A 14,856-nucleotide genomic window follows, 5' to 3' on the forward strand; every position below is an offset into this window, starting at 1 on the left:
ATGGCACGGATGGAGTGAATGGAGTCAATGGCGTTAACGGCGTGAATGGCTCTGATGGTCGTAATGGCACGGATGGAGCCCAAGGGCCACAGGGACCGGCAGGGACAGCTAATGGCACAACTGCTAGCGGATACGTGGCACACTATGGGTATATTGGCTGTTACGTTGCAAATCCTGACAACAACTTCGGTTTTGCTCCCTCCATTGCGCAGGAGGTTCTCACGACATCAGTCGACGATTGCGCCACTTACTGCGTCAGACAGCCAACCGGCCAAACGATATATTTCACTCTTGCAACGAATAGCGAGGGTGCTTCGATTTGTACTTGCGGAAATGACCTCAGTTCTTTCAATTATTTGAGTGTGGGCATGGATTTTCATTGCAATACCCCTTGTAATTTTACGACCGCAACTACTAACAACTGCGGTGGCCAATTCGGCGAGCTTCCACTGGTCTCGGTGTTTGGAGCCATCTAAGCTTTTGCAGGTTTCAAAAGCGTTGTACATGACAAAGGAACAAATACGTAAAAGTGCATAGAATGACAAAATATTACCTGGTTATCGATTCAGCACGTTAACACGTGATGTGATCTCAAGCTCTTCATCAGTACTCTTACATATGAACTATGAGAGCTCCTGAAACTTCGTCGACTAATAAGCGAATGCGTATTGGAAGGCAGTTGAAAGACGCAACTAAGATGAATCTAATTGAATATCAATACGGAAATTCTGACCGAAGATCAGGTTCGTATATATCAGTCGTGCAAACGTCTGGCAAGCTGAAGTTGAAATGTGCCAGTTCCAAGTTCGAACTAAGATAGACTAGGTGCTATTCGTCTGTACTTATTGGGAGTTCTTCTCCTGAGCATGCTTCAAATGTTCTCAAGTTGCGACTCAAGTGTTTTCCAAAAACCGCGCTGGGAAGGTTCAATCTTCCAACAATGTGATAGGCTCAGCACTTCAACAAGATGGACATTCTCTCGATAAGAGGGGTTCAAGCTCGGACTCTTGCTAATCGCATGTTCGTCGCTGGCCCAATTGTTATCGTGATGGCGCGATTTCTAACATTGATGAGATCACAGCTCCACGCGGGATCTAATTGGTAGCAACTGTGGGGCTAGTTATGGAGAACATTGTGCTCCCGTCGACCAGACCTTTTTCCAACAATTCTGCAAAAACCACGATGGAGACACGTGCCGTACAGGGGCCTAGTGTGCTTTCGTTACGGCTGACAAGTGTGTTTATGGTGGTTCGATCATGAGAGTCCAGGCGCGAGGTTTTGCATGTTGGGTAGCGCGAGGTGGTTATCAATGGCTTTATGGGGTTCACCAAGACTTTGTACAGAATGCGCCATAGTTGATGGCGGTTGCATCATTTAGAGTGAGTTTGTATGGTTGTAGGTGCCAATTCGATGGCGTGATAGTCCCAGAATATGGCATTTGCCCTTCTGGCGTACGCAACTACCCCATAGTATATGCCTCTCAGGCATTAGCCTGAGATATTTGATACGATACTCCACAATGAGATCTAGACGCTATTCCTAATGCCGAATAGAAGCTGAAAAGCACAGCGAGTTCATTCCTGCTGATTGAGGTCTCTCCCGCTCGGGGTCACTCCAGGGTGTCGCCAGGGGCTCTTCAATAAGAGAAGACTCCCGCTGCTTGATCTTGCGTGATCTACGCAGACATCACGTCCTCTGAATTCCCAGGAGATAATATTTGCCGAATTCCGTCAAAGACAAAAGTCCAATGGGTGCCGAGCAAATCAAGACCCTGGCTGATAGCCATGACAGCCACAGCGATGGCGACAACGTAGAGTATAGCTGGACAGAGAGTGAGGAAAAAGCCCTGGTCCGCAAGTGAGCCTCCTCCCCCTGTATCTTCTTGGCATAGCAACTTATAGCACAAACAGGATCGACCGGACAGTAATGCCATTGTTAATTCTCGGCTTTTTTGCTTTGCAATTAGATCGAGGCAACATGTATGTATCCCCTGATACTAAAAATCCTTGCAACCATTAATTTTCTCATCGTGCAGTGGAAATGCCCTTACGGACTACTTCCTTAAAGATGTCGGCATCACACAGAACCAGTTCAACGTCGGACAGCAATTATTATCGGCCGGAATTGTTATACTCGAAGTATGTTCAGACTTTTGCATGGAAGCAAAACCCATGCTAATCGATAACAAAGATCCCTAGCAACCTCGTACTCTACAAAGTTGGACCCTCAAAGTGGATTGGATCACAAATCGTGGCTTGGTATGGTCTTATGTCTCAGTACCATGTCGACGATGAGCTGACTGGGTTCCTAGGGGTCTTGTAGCGACATTCCAAGCCTTTCAGAAAGGCCTCGGGGCTTTTCTATCGACAAGGCTGTTGCTAGGGTGAGATGAATTCTTCTGCGAGGTTCTGGAGACTTCTGACCGTGTTCCTTAGCCTTTGCGAAGCTGGATTCATTCCCGCAGGTTTATATACCATTACTCGCTGGTACAAGAGAAATGAAACAAGTAAACGGTTCTCATGGTTTTTCATCGGAAACATGTTTGCCGCGGCCTGCTCTGGTCTCGTTGCATACGGAATGTGAGTTGGAGGTTGAAGTATTGCCGCATTTAGCATAATAACAAAGAAATAGTCTTCATATGCGAGGCGTCGCAGGATTGACAGGCTGGCAATGGCTCTTTTTGGTAAGCAAAACCCATGGCCCGAAAGTGCTGATCTAATTGTCAATACATAGATTGAAGGGATGTTCACCGTTGTCGTAGGAGTTATTTTCCTGTCGCTTTTCCCCGACAGCGTGATGAACCCCGTATCAGTGCTCGGCATTCGTGCCTTCACAGAGAAAGAGTCGTACATTCTTACACAGCGAGTCCTGCGTGACGACCCCTCCAAGGCTCATGCAAAGCCACATGTGACGGGAACTGAGCTAAAGAATGTTGTAAGTGTCTGTAATAATGCCACCAAGCAGGATCAATCCTGACCTATTCTCGTAGTTGACAAACTGGAGACTTCTTCCACACGTCTTACTCACAATCGGCGGTCTCGCCCCAGCATCTACCATGTCGTCGTACGCTCCAACACTTGTCAACTCATTTGGGTACGAAAGACTCAAATCCAATGCCATGGTGTCAATTGGATCTTGGATTTTGCTTGTTACGAATATCACATGGGGCACGGTAGCGTATGTCAAGACAATCAATTATTTCCTTCAAAGTAGCTAATATCTTGGTATAGTGATAGGATAGGTGTGCGCGGGCCCATGGTATTTCTAGGACTCTTGATCTTCTGGGGGTTCACGGTATACAATAAAGCTTGGTCTCAACTAATAAGGTGCACAAGCTGACAGCATGTAGTTGGGAAATCGTCTACTAGTTGAATCTACCAACTCGACAAGGAGATTTGCTGTTCTGACTTGTGCGCTTGCATTTGCTCAAAATTGGCGTAAGTATTTCGCTTAATCCTACAGAGAATATTTAGTTGACCATGCTAGATCCTGTTAATGGTTCCTGGATGTCCCTTAATGCTCCAACTGCAGGCGAGAGGTCCATCACCATGGCCATTCTAATTATGTCTGCCAATACGTCCGGAATAATTGGTAGCCAACTATTTCAACAACAAGATGGGCCTCTCTATAAGACGGGGTGGACAGCAATTTTGTCGTTGGTTACCTTCTCCTTAGTCTGCTCCATCGTTGCCAACATCCAGTACTATATATCGAACAGCCGTCGGTTGGCACGAGAGGGTCTGAGGTATAAATACTAGACGACACAGACAATCCGGGAAATGATCACATCAAAAAAATTAAGGTCCCGACAAGTCACAGAGATACTTGGGGATTGCGGATCAGTAGACACTGAAGGCACGGTGTAGGAGGATAGATGGTATTAAAAAAATCTTTGAATACTACTAAAAGAAATTTGTTGTACTATCAATGTGTCAAAGGACTAGGAACCCAACCGGTCACATGCTCAGACCCTCCTACCCTGGTCTCAAAACAGTTGAGAATCGTAATGCAAACTCAAGTCAAGATCTAATTGAGCACAGCCTAGACTTCCCTAATGAGTTCGTCCTTGGGCGCCTCAACAAGGTTCTGATGGTCGTTGAGCTTGGGATTCCTAAGCGTGAACGCAAATCCAATCAATGGAACACAGAGGCAGATACCCGCAATACAAAGCAATCGCTGTGTATGTTGATATGCATCAATGATAGCTGTTCGCTCCGGTGTACCAACTGAATACGTCGCAGCACTCGTGAAGGGATCAGCATAGGTCGACGCTGCAAGTGTTGAATTGATTGCAGAAAGACGATCCTCAAGAGCGAATGGTAGTACTTGGGTCCAGATTGCACCAGAAACAGTGTTACCGAAGGCAGACCCAATATTGTATGTTGCTAGGTAGAGGCCTGTCATAACAGCAAGATGCTCATGCTTGAGTGACGCTTGGAGAGACGCCTGTGCCGGGTACGGGAACATGCCGCCAGCTATACCGAGCAGAATCTCGGCTCCGATAACACCTGAACGACCGGCCGAACTTGGAGAGCCACGATACCGGATCAGTAGACCGAATGCAACCAAGAAAAGTATAGTACCGGCAATGATGAACATCTTGAGGCGCCTGACCTTGAACACGACAAGTCCAAGAAGAAATCCGGTAATGACACTGACAAATGAATAAAGGGACGTGATTCTTGTGGCAGAGGTGACGCTGAAGTCAAATGCGACAACAAGCATGGTGTAAAGATAGTCTCCCTGCATATACCAGGAGAAATTGAGCAGCACCGCAATGCCCATCGGACCCCAAACGGCGCGATCTTTCATCAGGTAGAACGGAACAAGGGGATGACGGGCCTTGAATTCCCACACAAAGAAGACAGGAATGCACAAAATCCCGACGACAAGTGGCGCAATGACATGGGCTGTCCGCCACTGGTTCTGAAAGCCTCCAGCAATCGTGAATGGGGTGAGTATTAGGGCGAAGACGGCAATCAAAAGAATGATGCCAATCACATCAAGTCTCCAGAACAGATCGATAATGAACGCTTTCCAGCCCAACTTTTCAAAGGACGACTTGTAATTTCCGAGCTTGCCCATCTTCTTTGCCCGCCGGCCAACAATCAGGAGGCTGACAATGAGAGGCAAAGCGCAGACCGTGTAGATGATGCACCACATACCAATGCCCCATCTCCAGGTAGTAGCTTTCAAAACGGCCTCTGCAATATCACCACTAACCCAAGTATTGATGATGAATGGCAATGCAGGAACGTAACTGAACAGCAGACGAGCGCGGGTCGATGTAATGTCGGCGATGATGAGTTCGACGAGGAGAATGACCATAGTATATCCAACTTGATAGATGACGGCACCACCGGCGAAAGTCTCAATGTCATTGGCTACAGCCTCCACAATGGTACCAATGATGTAGAAGAACACCGAGAGGCAGATCAGCTCGACGCGCCCAAACACGTCGGCAATCTTGCCGGCGGTGGGTTGTGCAGCGGCGGCAATCACGGCACGAAGGACATTGATGCTCGACAGCAATGAGTGTTCGTTGAATTCGGAAGTTGCATAAGGCTGGTAAGTGTAACGCAAAGTGCCGTCGAGTCCGTAGGCATAGGCGATGATGAAGACACCAAAGAAAATGAATACACGGTCAACGCGGGTCATCACCGAAGTGAGAGCCTCGACACGAACGACACCAGGGGATTTTTCATCCACTGTATCTGTCGATTCGCGACTCAGCTCATGTGGAGGGTTGGCCGCGGCATCATCGGGCTTGCCTGCCACGTCGGGAAGGATCGCCATTGTCGAAATACAGTTTCGCGATCAGCAACTGGGAGCGAAACCTCAAGTGAAGTAAAACGACAAGATGTGAAAGCAGCCTGCTATCAGATAAGAGTGGTCTAAGGTCCAGAGATCGATGTGACGCTGGCTTGCAGCTATTTAAATCCTCGCAGCAATGCAGACAAGTGGAAACAGCAACGTGATGATCAGCAAGATCAGATAAGATCATCAGAAAATTTTTATCAGATAACCCTGGTCGATCAGATAATAAGGTTCAAACGCACTATTAGTCTAGCAGAGTACCACTTGTTTGGCTATGGTTGAAAGGCCACCCTGGATCTTCCCCACTTACATCGATCCTTGGGTAGGTCGACCTCGGCCAGGGATTCGACACTGTGCCAAGATTTGGGATGAGTCGGGGTTCCGTACCATCAGATCAGAAAACCCAAACAAGGCAAGGAGGCAAAGAGCCCCCAATCTCTGCGGCGTCAACATAACGCGTCTACGTTTGGCCATATTGGGCAATGAAGGGGTTCTAGAGCGCTTCTCGCCCTGCCGGAAAGCCACATCGAACATCATGACCAGAACATCAAGCGCTTTTGGTGTTCATCGCTGTCGGCAAATTATCTTAGTACAACGCCTCGAGAACGCCTCGGCGGTTCCGTTCACTTCGCTTACTTTGTGCCAAGCCCACCATGTGGGATTGTCTGATGGTGTGGGGTCCTCCCAGACCAGAATGCTTGCGCTAAATGGAGGCCGGAATGCTCTCTATCTCAGCTATGACAAACCCTTTCAAGGCCAAGGCTTTAAAAAAAAATGAAAAAAAGACTCAATTCCGTTCTTGGTAGTCTCGGCCGTTGCCAACTCAATCAGCAGCTGTTGGCCATTCGTTCACGGACATCCCCGATCCTTGATGCCTTACGTATGAGAAGAGCGACAGCGGAGTAATGAATCGCTCAGCGTAGACAGTCATTTCCTGGCTCATGCTATGTCAATGCAAAGTCCAAGGCCATTCTTCCTAGGCATAAACAAGTTTAGGAGCTTGGTCATGGGCAAGTGGCTAGTGTGCCGCTCGGGTGTTTCTCTCTCCTCCCATTTTCATGCAGGCGCGCACTTTCATGGTTCATGCCTCGTACATCGGATCCCGTCAGGACATTGGAGTCGCATCTTCTTGAAATAACACCTTGAATAGGAGACGGTTGATAACTCTCTTCTATTTCCGACAATATACGGCTATCATATCCGCAATCCCGCCGAACGTCGGCATTAGTCTAGCTTCATACTCTTAGCTCGCCATTTGGTCTTTGAGCAGCTCGAGTCCTCTCAACAATCCGACTACTTTCTGGAAATCCCCAACTGCTCTTGACTAACAGTCTCTTCGGGATGGTAGGCATGCCAGTCAGGATACTGTTCGCTAAATCGATACTGTCGAGCTAGGCTGATCAAGATTTGCTTCCACGGCAACGCCGACGATGATTGCAACTAGCCCGGCAACTGGGACTATGCCGTCAGGTTTAGAGGGCTGCAGTCTTGATGCAGACAGTTTGCCCATGTTGTCTAGGTACCATCCCAGCCCCACATAGGTTGTCTTCAAAGCTAGTTGCGGTAGAGTGTTCTTGATGTGTGTAACAGCCTGGGCTTTATAATACCAATGCGGAACAGGAAATTTGCCTCCTGATATACTGTTACAGTGGGGCATAACACTTAGCACTAGGTGCTTCAATGTAGGAAGTCGAGATGCAACGGTAGCGACAGTAACGAATTGTTGAAATTCTTCTTTCCCGGTCGCTTCAATGTCCAGTCTCGGAGTGTTCTCGCAAAAAGCCGTTACGCAGAAGATGGCGACGGCGCCGTCAAATGCTGCATCGAGAGTGGCTATATCGCTTAGGTTGGCGGCCACCATCTCAATTCCTAAAGACTGGAGTTGTTTCGATTTCAAGCTGTTTATATCGCGCGTAAATCCCCGGACTTTCCAAGCAGGATTTTTTCTAGCTGCCGGGCGACAGAGCCGCCTTGGGTGCCGGTGGCGCCGGTAACAACATTAAGTGACATGGCGAGCGGGAAAGTTCACAACTTCTTGATAATTTAACACATGAACGCATATTTCTATCAATTCTGCTAAGATTTGAACTTGATATATACACAGTTCATATGCTTCAATCGTCTGCCACTTGGGACCTTCGCATACCGCGAAGAGCTAGCTGACCAAGCGAGTGAACAAGTCAGGGCACGGAGAGCCGAATGGACAGACTTCTCGTAATCAATCAAGCAATAAGCTAGCTGATAGTCTTTTGATATACCTTGTCTTGCTCCTAACCCATGCACTATCATCTTCTCGTGTGAAAGGCTACCCTAGTGGGGTGGTTGGAGGACTTTTGGACCATTTGTAAGCTCGCTCTTTCGCTCCTAAAGAAATAACGATCTCGTAAATGCGAAAGCCAGAGGTCTGAAGAGGCGTTGCCTTAATCGCTTTGTTCGCGACACCTTACCCATTTGACAGTCCATTACAGGGACGGGCCGATTTGATCCTTTCGGCCTGCCGCGACCCAGAGTGTTCCACCTCAGTATCGAGAACCAAATGCTCTGCTCTCGAGACAGCAATAATCACAAAGGTGAACGGCGAATAAGACATTTGCGGTCATCATGATCTATGTATGCTGATAGCTATTTGTCGCAATAGGCAAAGGGCTTACGGAGCCCCGGTTAGCCATACACAGGTCCAATTCTCGCTTAGAATTATCGGAAACAAATAGAACAAGTCGTGCGTCAAAACAAAACATTCTAGCTGGTGTCATCCTTGCTGTTATTGGATTGACAACCCCGGCAAGCGACCTGATTTACTACCATCATTTGTCCGAGCCCGACTCACTTTGTAATGGACTGACTCGGATAGACTAGCTCTGGAATTGGGTCAATGGCTCAGCTTAGTTCTTGCGACCTAGCTCGCTCTCGATGGTCACAGGCTCGCTGTCGTCCGTAACGCTGTCCTCTTCTGTCACAGGCGCCAATTGCTCTGCTTTTCCGCTGAAGCATACTTAGTCACTAGTGCGCCCCAGAAGGATGGGTCATACCTTTTCTTGTGAAGGATTATAGCCGTGATAAACCCAGCCCAAAGAAGGAAGAAAAACACAAAAGACACAGGCCAACCCTTCCGCCATCTCGGGGCTCCATTTGGACCTGCGGTTGGGAAGAGAAGCAGTGGGACCCAGATATAGAACGAATAGCCGAATGTCATCATAGAGCCCTACAAATAGAGATGTCAGTGAACTCTACATTCATCAAATATGGATGGTACCTAGGCCCAACCATTATAAGTGCTCGTTCTTCCGAATCATCTTTGACGATAGTATTCACTGTAGAATATAGAATTGGGCTTGCACACCCGGCAACTCCGAAGAGATACCAGGCAACGAATCTGGGAATTATCATTAGTTCATGGTCACGCCGCTATTCATAGTGGTATTACGTAGGGCTCACTTAAGCGGCTTTGGTATGTTCCATACGATCATACACAGAGTTGAAAATAGGACACACGCAGTTTCAAATGTGTAAATTGTCCAGGCAGGCCAAATTGCTGCCAGTGTAGTCCCTAGCCACGAAGCAACAATGTTGATTGCGTAAACGACTGTGGGAAGTTGGTTGATTTGAACAACCGAATACCCTTCGGCTTTGAGCCACAAACTCATATATGACGCAGGGTATGATGATATGATCATACAACTAGCAATGCACCACATCAATCAGTCCACAAAAGGCGATAAATGTACCGATTTGTTACTCACATGTAGCAAAATACGAAGACCCATATGTGCCATCTCTTGAGAGTCCTCTTAAAAACATCAAGGTTGAGCTTATCTGCTCGTCGTACCTTGGCCTTTTCTAGACGTTTCTTTGCGAGTATGATATCATTGTGTGTAAAGTAAAAAGGTTTCGGTGAGTCGGGTATTCCGGGGAATACAATGTAGCCGAGAATAGCAACAGGCAATGTGAATATACCGTCGATTATGAAGAGCCACTTCCAGCCAGGCAGCCCGTTTACACCAGAAAGGTTGGTATATGCAGCCGCCTGTAAGTACCCGCTAACCATCGAACCCAGAGCATTACAGAGAAACCATGTCCCAGCCCTTTTGAACAGCTCCGGGCCGCTATACCATGACCCTAGAATAAATCTATCAGTCTGCGTCATACGCGTCACCATGAATTAATAAACGACGAACCTAAGATAAAATGCGTTGATGCAAATACTGGTGATTCCAACATTCCTACAAGGAAGCGGAGGGCGTAGAGTTGATGCACATTGGTAACTCGACTCTGAGCAAAAGTCACAATCCCCCAAAGCACCTCAAGAGTAGGGAGGAGCCATCGTGCCCTGGTTGTCTGTCAACATTCTGATTGGATTTCTGTGCACAATGGACTTACAGCCTTGGTCGCGATATCAATAGCATCCCGGGAATCTGAAACACGACATATGCCGTATAATAGCAAACATTGAAGTAATTCAACTCATTGCCAAAGAGGCCAAAGTCTTCCTTCAATCCGCTGACGTAAGCATTGTTGATGTTTGTCTGATCTAACTTGGTTAGTATTCTTTTAAAGGCTGGAATGCGATGTAGATACCCAAAAACTTGACGAAAACTACCTCTGTTAGTACTGGCCGAGTGTAGACCTTGATGCGAGATGACTTACAGCAGAGGCATGCAAAGACAAGTATTGAAAGGTCTAGCTTGAACAGTAGTCTGGAGGTCCATTAGTCCAAGACCGCCTAACTTGGAAAATTTCATGACTCACTTTCTTTCCTCTGCTGGATAACTTGACGGGTACCAGTTGAATATTTCCTTGAATAATTCCTGAACGGTTAACCGCCTATTTTTGGTGTTGATATCAGACATCTTTTGAAATAAGATCGAAATATTTGTCTTGTAGTGATGGCACAAAAAAGACATAGACTTCAAGGGAACTTGAAATTTTTCTACTGGTAAGTGTTGAGCGAAGAGATCAAGCAGGAAATCGATTCGATAATTTTGGACAGAAGTTAGATTTGTCCACCATCGCTCCACACATTTCCGTCATCTTAAACGAAGCATAGGGAACGGGCCCTTGGATCGATGGGAGCGCTTTCATAGGCCGGCTTCCAGGGGGCTTGCGTTGACTGGGTCGGGTCTTTGATGGCTCTGGGCATTGCTTTACATGTTGTGGGTGAGGATAACGCAGGTCATGAAAAGCACCCCAGGCATTGCGTGCTATCCCCTGTTGTCCGTGGCAGGCATAGACGTGACAGAATACATTATCTAAAAGGAGATGAAAACTGCAACTCGGCATTTCTCAATAGCTTATGATGCCGTGACCAATCCCATAACTAGAATCTGTTCACAATCGGGGACCTCGGACGTCGGAGGTGGATGAGGGCTGAAGCTGCCGAAATTGCGTGCTCGGCTCCGCATCTTATCAGCCAAGCCGGAGCCAACGATTCACACCCCACGCATTAGCGACGACGGGTCAGCCGCTCAAAAGGCTTCGTGCGTGTCGATGTTGTAGGTCCAGATGCTCTTATAATTGGTTAGAATTTGGGGTTAAGGTACATGCCCCGATCGGTCGTGGGAGGTTTCTCCAACTGACCATCAAGTGCTCCGCACGCTTGCAAATGATGAATGGCGTGCTTGCTCCTCACTGCAGTACTTCAGGGCTTCGACGAACTTCTGTCTCAATATGAGGGGTTGTCGTGGACAGACCTCCGCTGCAGCGTGTATAGCTACCCGTATATTGCACATTGTCAATATAAGAAAAACATAATGCCAGGAATACTTATCGATCGTAATGAGCAGGTTCCTGTGACCCAGAAAGACCGTAAGGCTTTATATTATCTATTATGCTGTGGGAGCAAGCTAACAAAAGCAAGTGGATTGGGCCGAGTTGGTGACACTAGATCTTGGGCTCTACGAGAAGCCTGGCGGTAAAGACCAGCTGGTTAAACAACTTGATCATGCTGTACGCCATATTGGTCAGGATCCACGCAAGTGCACGATTCAATCAGTTCTCTGACTGCTTTTCAAGGTTTTTTCTACGTGAAAAACTTCAACATCAGTCAAGAAGAAGTCGACCGTCAATTTGCACTCGGGCGCGAATTTTACTCCCTACCCTTGGAAGAAAAGCTCAAATATCACAGTCGAGCCGATTTGGATAGGGGTGAGTACAACGGGTACCGACCTGCTGGACATCGCAAGTAAGCGCTCGCAAGTCACAACTTGATAGAACCGAGAAAGTTTTCGTTAACTAGCTTGCAAAAAGTCTTGGAAATGGCATAAAAGATAACGTTCAAGTGTACAACATCCCTAAATTCGACGGCTACCATGAGCGAGAGCAACCTCGAATTCTTGCGGAGCATATCCATGAAATAGAGACATTCAGCCGAGTGAGTTTGTCCCCTACACAAAGCATCAGGTTCTCTCACGTACCACGATTCTAACATTGCGCGAAAGAAATGTCACAATGAAGTCGTGTTGAAGCTCCTCCGTCTATTTGCGATCCTACTTGAGCTTCCCGATGAAGACCAGCTTGTCCGCGATCACCAATATGATGTCAGAGGCGAGGACCATTTGCGATACATGCACTATGCTGCACGTAGTGTTGAGGACAACAAGAGGGTCGGAGACTTGTATGCACCAGGCCATACAGATTTAGGCACAGTGACTCTCCTTTTTCGCCAACCTGTTGCTGCCCTCCAAATCTTGAATTCCCAAGGCGAGTGGAAGTGGGTAAAACCTCAAGATGGCACCATTACAATCAACACTTGCGATGCTCTCACCGCTTTGACTGGTGGGCTTATCAAATCTAGCATCCATCGTGTACACGCCCCACCCAGTGATCAGGCACATATTGACAGGCTGGGCGTGTTGTATTTTGCTCGGTAAGGCATCAACCAAATCCTGTCTAGTTTCGCGGCTACTCTAAGCTAACAACTATACAGACCAAACAACCATGTAGTTCTGGACCCTATAGGGAATAGCCCATTGCTCAAGAGATTGGGGTTGACATCAAATGTCTTTACAGAACTTGGTCAACATTTAAGCACGGAGGAGTGGGTGAAGGTCAGGCAAACTCAGCAACAGCGTAAGACTAGAGAAGCCAAGATATCGCAAGATGGAAAGTATGAGTACGAGGAGAAGGACTTGGAGATTCTTCCAGGCTTGCATGCGAAGATCCATAATTAGGACCTTCAGGCCACAAATGCCATTTGCGAATCGCAGATAAAAATCATCTTTCTTAGAATTTTTGTATTACTTGCTCCAGAACCTTCACTCATTGCATAATTTGCGCAATTGACCCGACTACGTTTCATCAAGGAAAGAGAGGTGCTAATTGTCTATCGCTTCTCTCTTGGGCTTTAGCAGATCCACTCACTGGCAACGAGCATTGAGCACGCAATTTTACTAGGGTATCAGCTAGACAATAATGAAGTTGGTGAATTCTTCATCTAAGCTCGTACTATAGAGATCACGACAGCTAAATAATTTCGAGATTCGCCATAGGATTATTGGTCAAGTCGACGAAACATTGATGCGGGGTCAAGACGCATTTCGGCTGTTACAAATAACACTGGTTGAATTATGTGAGCTCAACATTGTTTCTTACTTAAGCTAGAGTCCCAGGAGCACTTTAGCGCGGCTTGTGATGCCGTGCCTGACAGACGTGTATTAAGCCTGAAGCACGCAATCCTGTCTTTGTACCTGAATGTGCTGCGACTTCGGTCCACCATATAAAAGCTATTCGAACAAGAATTTGAGTCTTTCTTCAAGTTGTCATTCTCTCTACCTTCCCATTTCTCGACCTAAATTTCATCACCCAGTTCGGATTCATATCGGCATTCCTTCACAATGGCCACTGTTAATATTTACGATGTGGTGATCCCTACTTTCGAGAAGGGCTTGAAGACGTTCGACCACATCCTTAATAAGGCAGAAGCGTTTGCCAAAGAGAAAGGCTTGGATGCAAATGCCACGTTCCCTCAGGCTCGTTTGATTGATGATCAGAACCCTCTTACGTTCCAAGTTCAAAATGCTACCAAGACAGTGGTGGTTACAATTGGCCGATTGACTGGCACTGAACTCCAGCCTTTTGAAAACAAAGAACAGACGCTGGAGGATCTTCATAAACGAATCAAGGATACCCTAGGACTACTCAAAGCTGTTGATCCTAACACAGTTAACGCCAAAGCCAATGATCAAGTCACCATGTGAGTGTTTTAGGTCCGGAGGAATGAGAGCTTTCTAACAGATGTATCAGACCCTTTGGGGGAAAAGAATTACCATTCTCCGGGAAGGATGCAGCAATAAGCCAGGGTATCCCCAACTTTTTATTCCATCTCAACACGGGTTATTCAATTCTCAGAGCCAAAGGCGTCCCTGTCGGCAAGTCAGATTACATCGGTAGCTTCTTGGGCGTCTGAAGAGACGTATCTCCATACTACTACAATTTTAGCTTGGCCCAACTTGATAGCAGAATTGAGACAAAACAAATCTTCTCCATGATAGGCAAATTCAGTGTTTAAGGCAGACTCTGTTATCTAAAATGCTTCAATCACAAAGAGCGACTTGCTTAATTCTAATTTTACAGTTGCATGAGCATAACCATCCCCAATGGCAGTCCTTAGGATGAGCATCGAGGCGCACGACTAAGGCTTGTAATAATAGATTCTATTTGAAAATTCTTTGGGTTATCAATCTCAGTACTTAATGTATCTCACATTACAAGGCAGCATTGTACTCTCACAGCTTAGCTTTCAAGTGAGCTTGTCCCTCTTCCGCCTTCTTTCGCTTTCGCTGAAACCCTCCGATCTTAGTGGCTACCATTCCAGTCCATATCTCCAACCACTTACTATCAAATGGCGGAAGCACTCGGCCAGTGGTGCCCGGGGCTGGATCTCCTGCAATATTTCGAAGCAGTTCGAAAAACTTCCCGTAGTCGGGCGCGATTGAGTAGTAATCCTTGCCGCCTTTTCGCTCTGCCACACGCTGTCGTTCCCATCTACAAAAGTGTATTAGTGCCTGTTATATCGAGAGACGATAGAAGACATAAACGTACTCG

General features: G+C 46.9%; 4 protein-coding genes across 4 annotated transcripts; 3 read left to right on the forward strand and 1 right to left on the reverse strand.

Moving 5' to 3' along the window:
* Nucleotides 1-1,747: 1,747 nt before the first annotated feature.
* On the forward strand, nt 1,748-2,322 carry UCRPA7_7994 (putative alternative sulfate transporter protein; the record flags this gene model as incomplete). Its single annotated transcript, XM_007920514.1, has 3 exons — nt 1,748-1,857; nt 2,036-2,138; nt 2,191-2,322. The coding sequence occupies 3 exons, from the start codon at nt 1,748-1,750 to the stop codon at nt 2,320-2,322; spliced, it is 345 nt and encodes a 114-aa protein (XP_007918705.1).
* A 216-nt stretch (nt 2,323-2,538) lies between these two features.
* On the forward strand, nt 2,539-2,976 carry UCRPA7_7995 (putative alternative sulfate transporter protein; the record flags this gene model as incomplete). The annotated part of the gene is made up of 3 exons (XM_007920515.1): nt 2,539-2,579; nt 2,632-2,683; nt 2,734-2,976. 3 exons carry the CDS (start codon nt 2,539-2,541, stop codon nt 2,974-2,976), a joined length of 336 nt encoding a protein of 111 aa, XP_007918706.1.
* Nucleotides 2,977-4,041: 1,065 nt separating this feature from the next.
* On the reverse strand, nt 4,042-5,796 carry UCRPA7_7996 (putative siderophore iron transporter 1 protein; the record flags this gene model as incomplete). The annotated part of the gene is made up of 1 exon (XM_007920516.1): nt 4,042-5,796. One exon carries the CDS (start codon nt 5,794-5,796, stop codon nt 4,042-4,044), a length of 1,755 nt encoding a protein of 584 aa, XP_007918707.1.
* Nucleotides 5,797-13,646: 7,850 nt separating this feature from the next.
* Nucleotides 13,647-14,009, forward strand: UCRPA7_7997 (putative helix-turn-helix-domain containing protein type protein; the record flags this gene model as incomplete). Its single annotated transcript, XM_007920517.1, has 1 exon — nt 13,647-14,009. The coding sequence occupies one exon, from the start codon at nt 13,647-13,649 to the stop codon at nt 14,007-14,009; it is 363 nt and encodes a 120-aa protein (XP_007918708.1).
* Nucleotides 14,010-14,856: the final 847 nt, after the last annotated feature.

This window comes from Phaeoacremonium minimum (genome assembly GCF_000392275.1).
Source record: "Phaeoacremonium minimum UCRPA7 unplaced genomic scaffold PA7_03_scaffold_563, whole genome shotgun sequence".
Classification (NCBI taxonomy): domain Eukaryota; kingdom Fungi; phylum Ascomycota; class Sordariomycetes; order Togniniales; family Togniniaceae; genus Phaeoacremonium; species Phaeoacremonium minimum.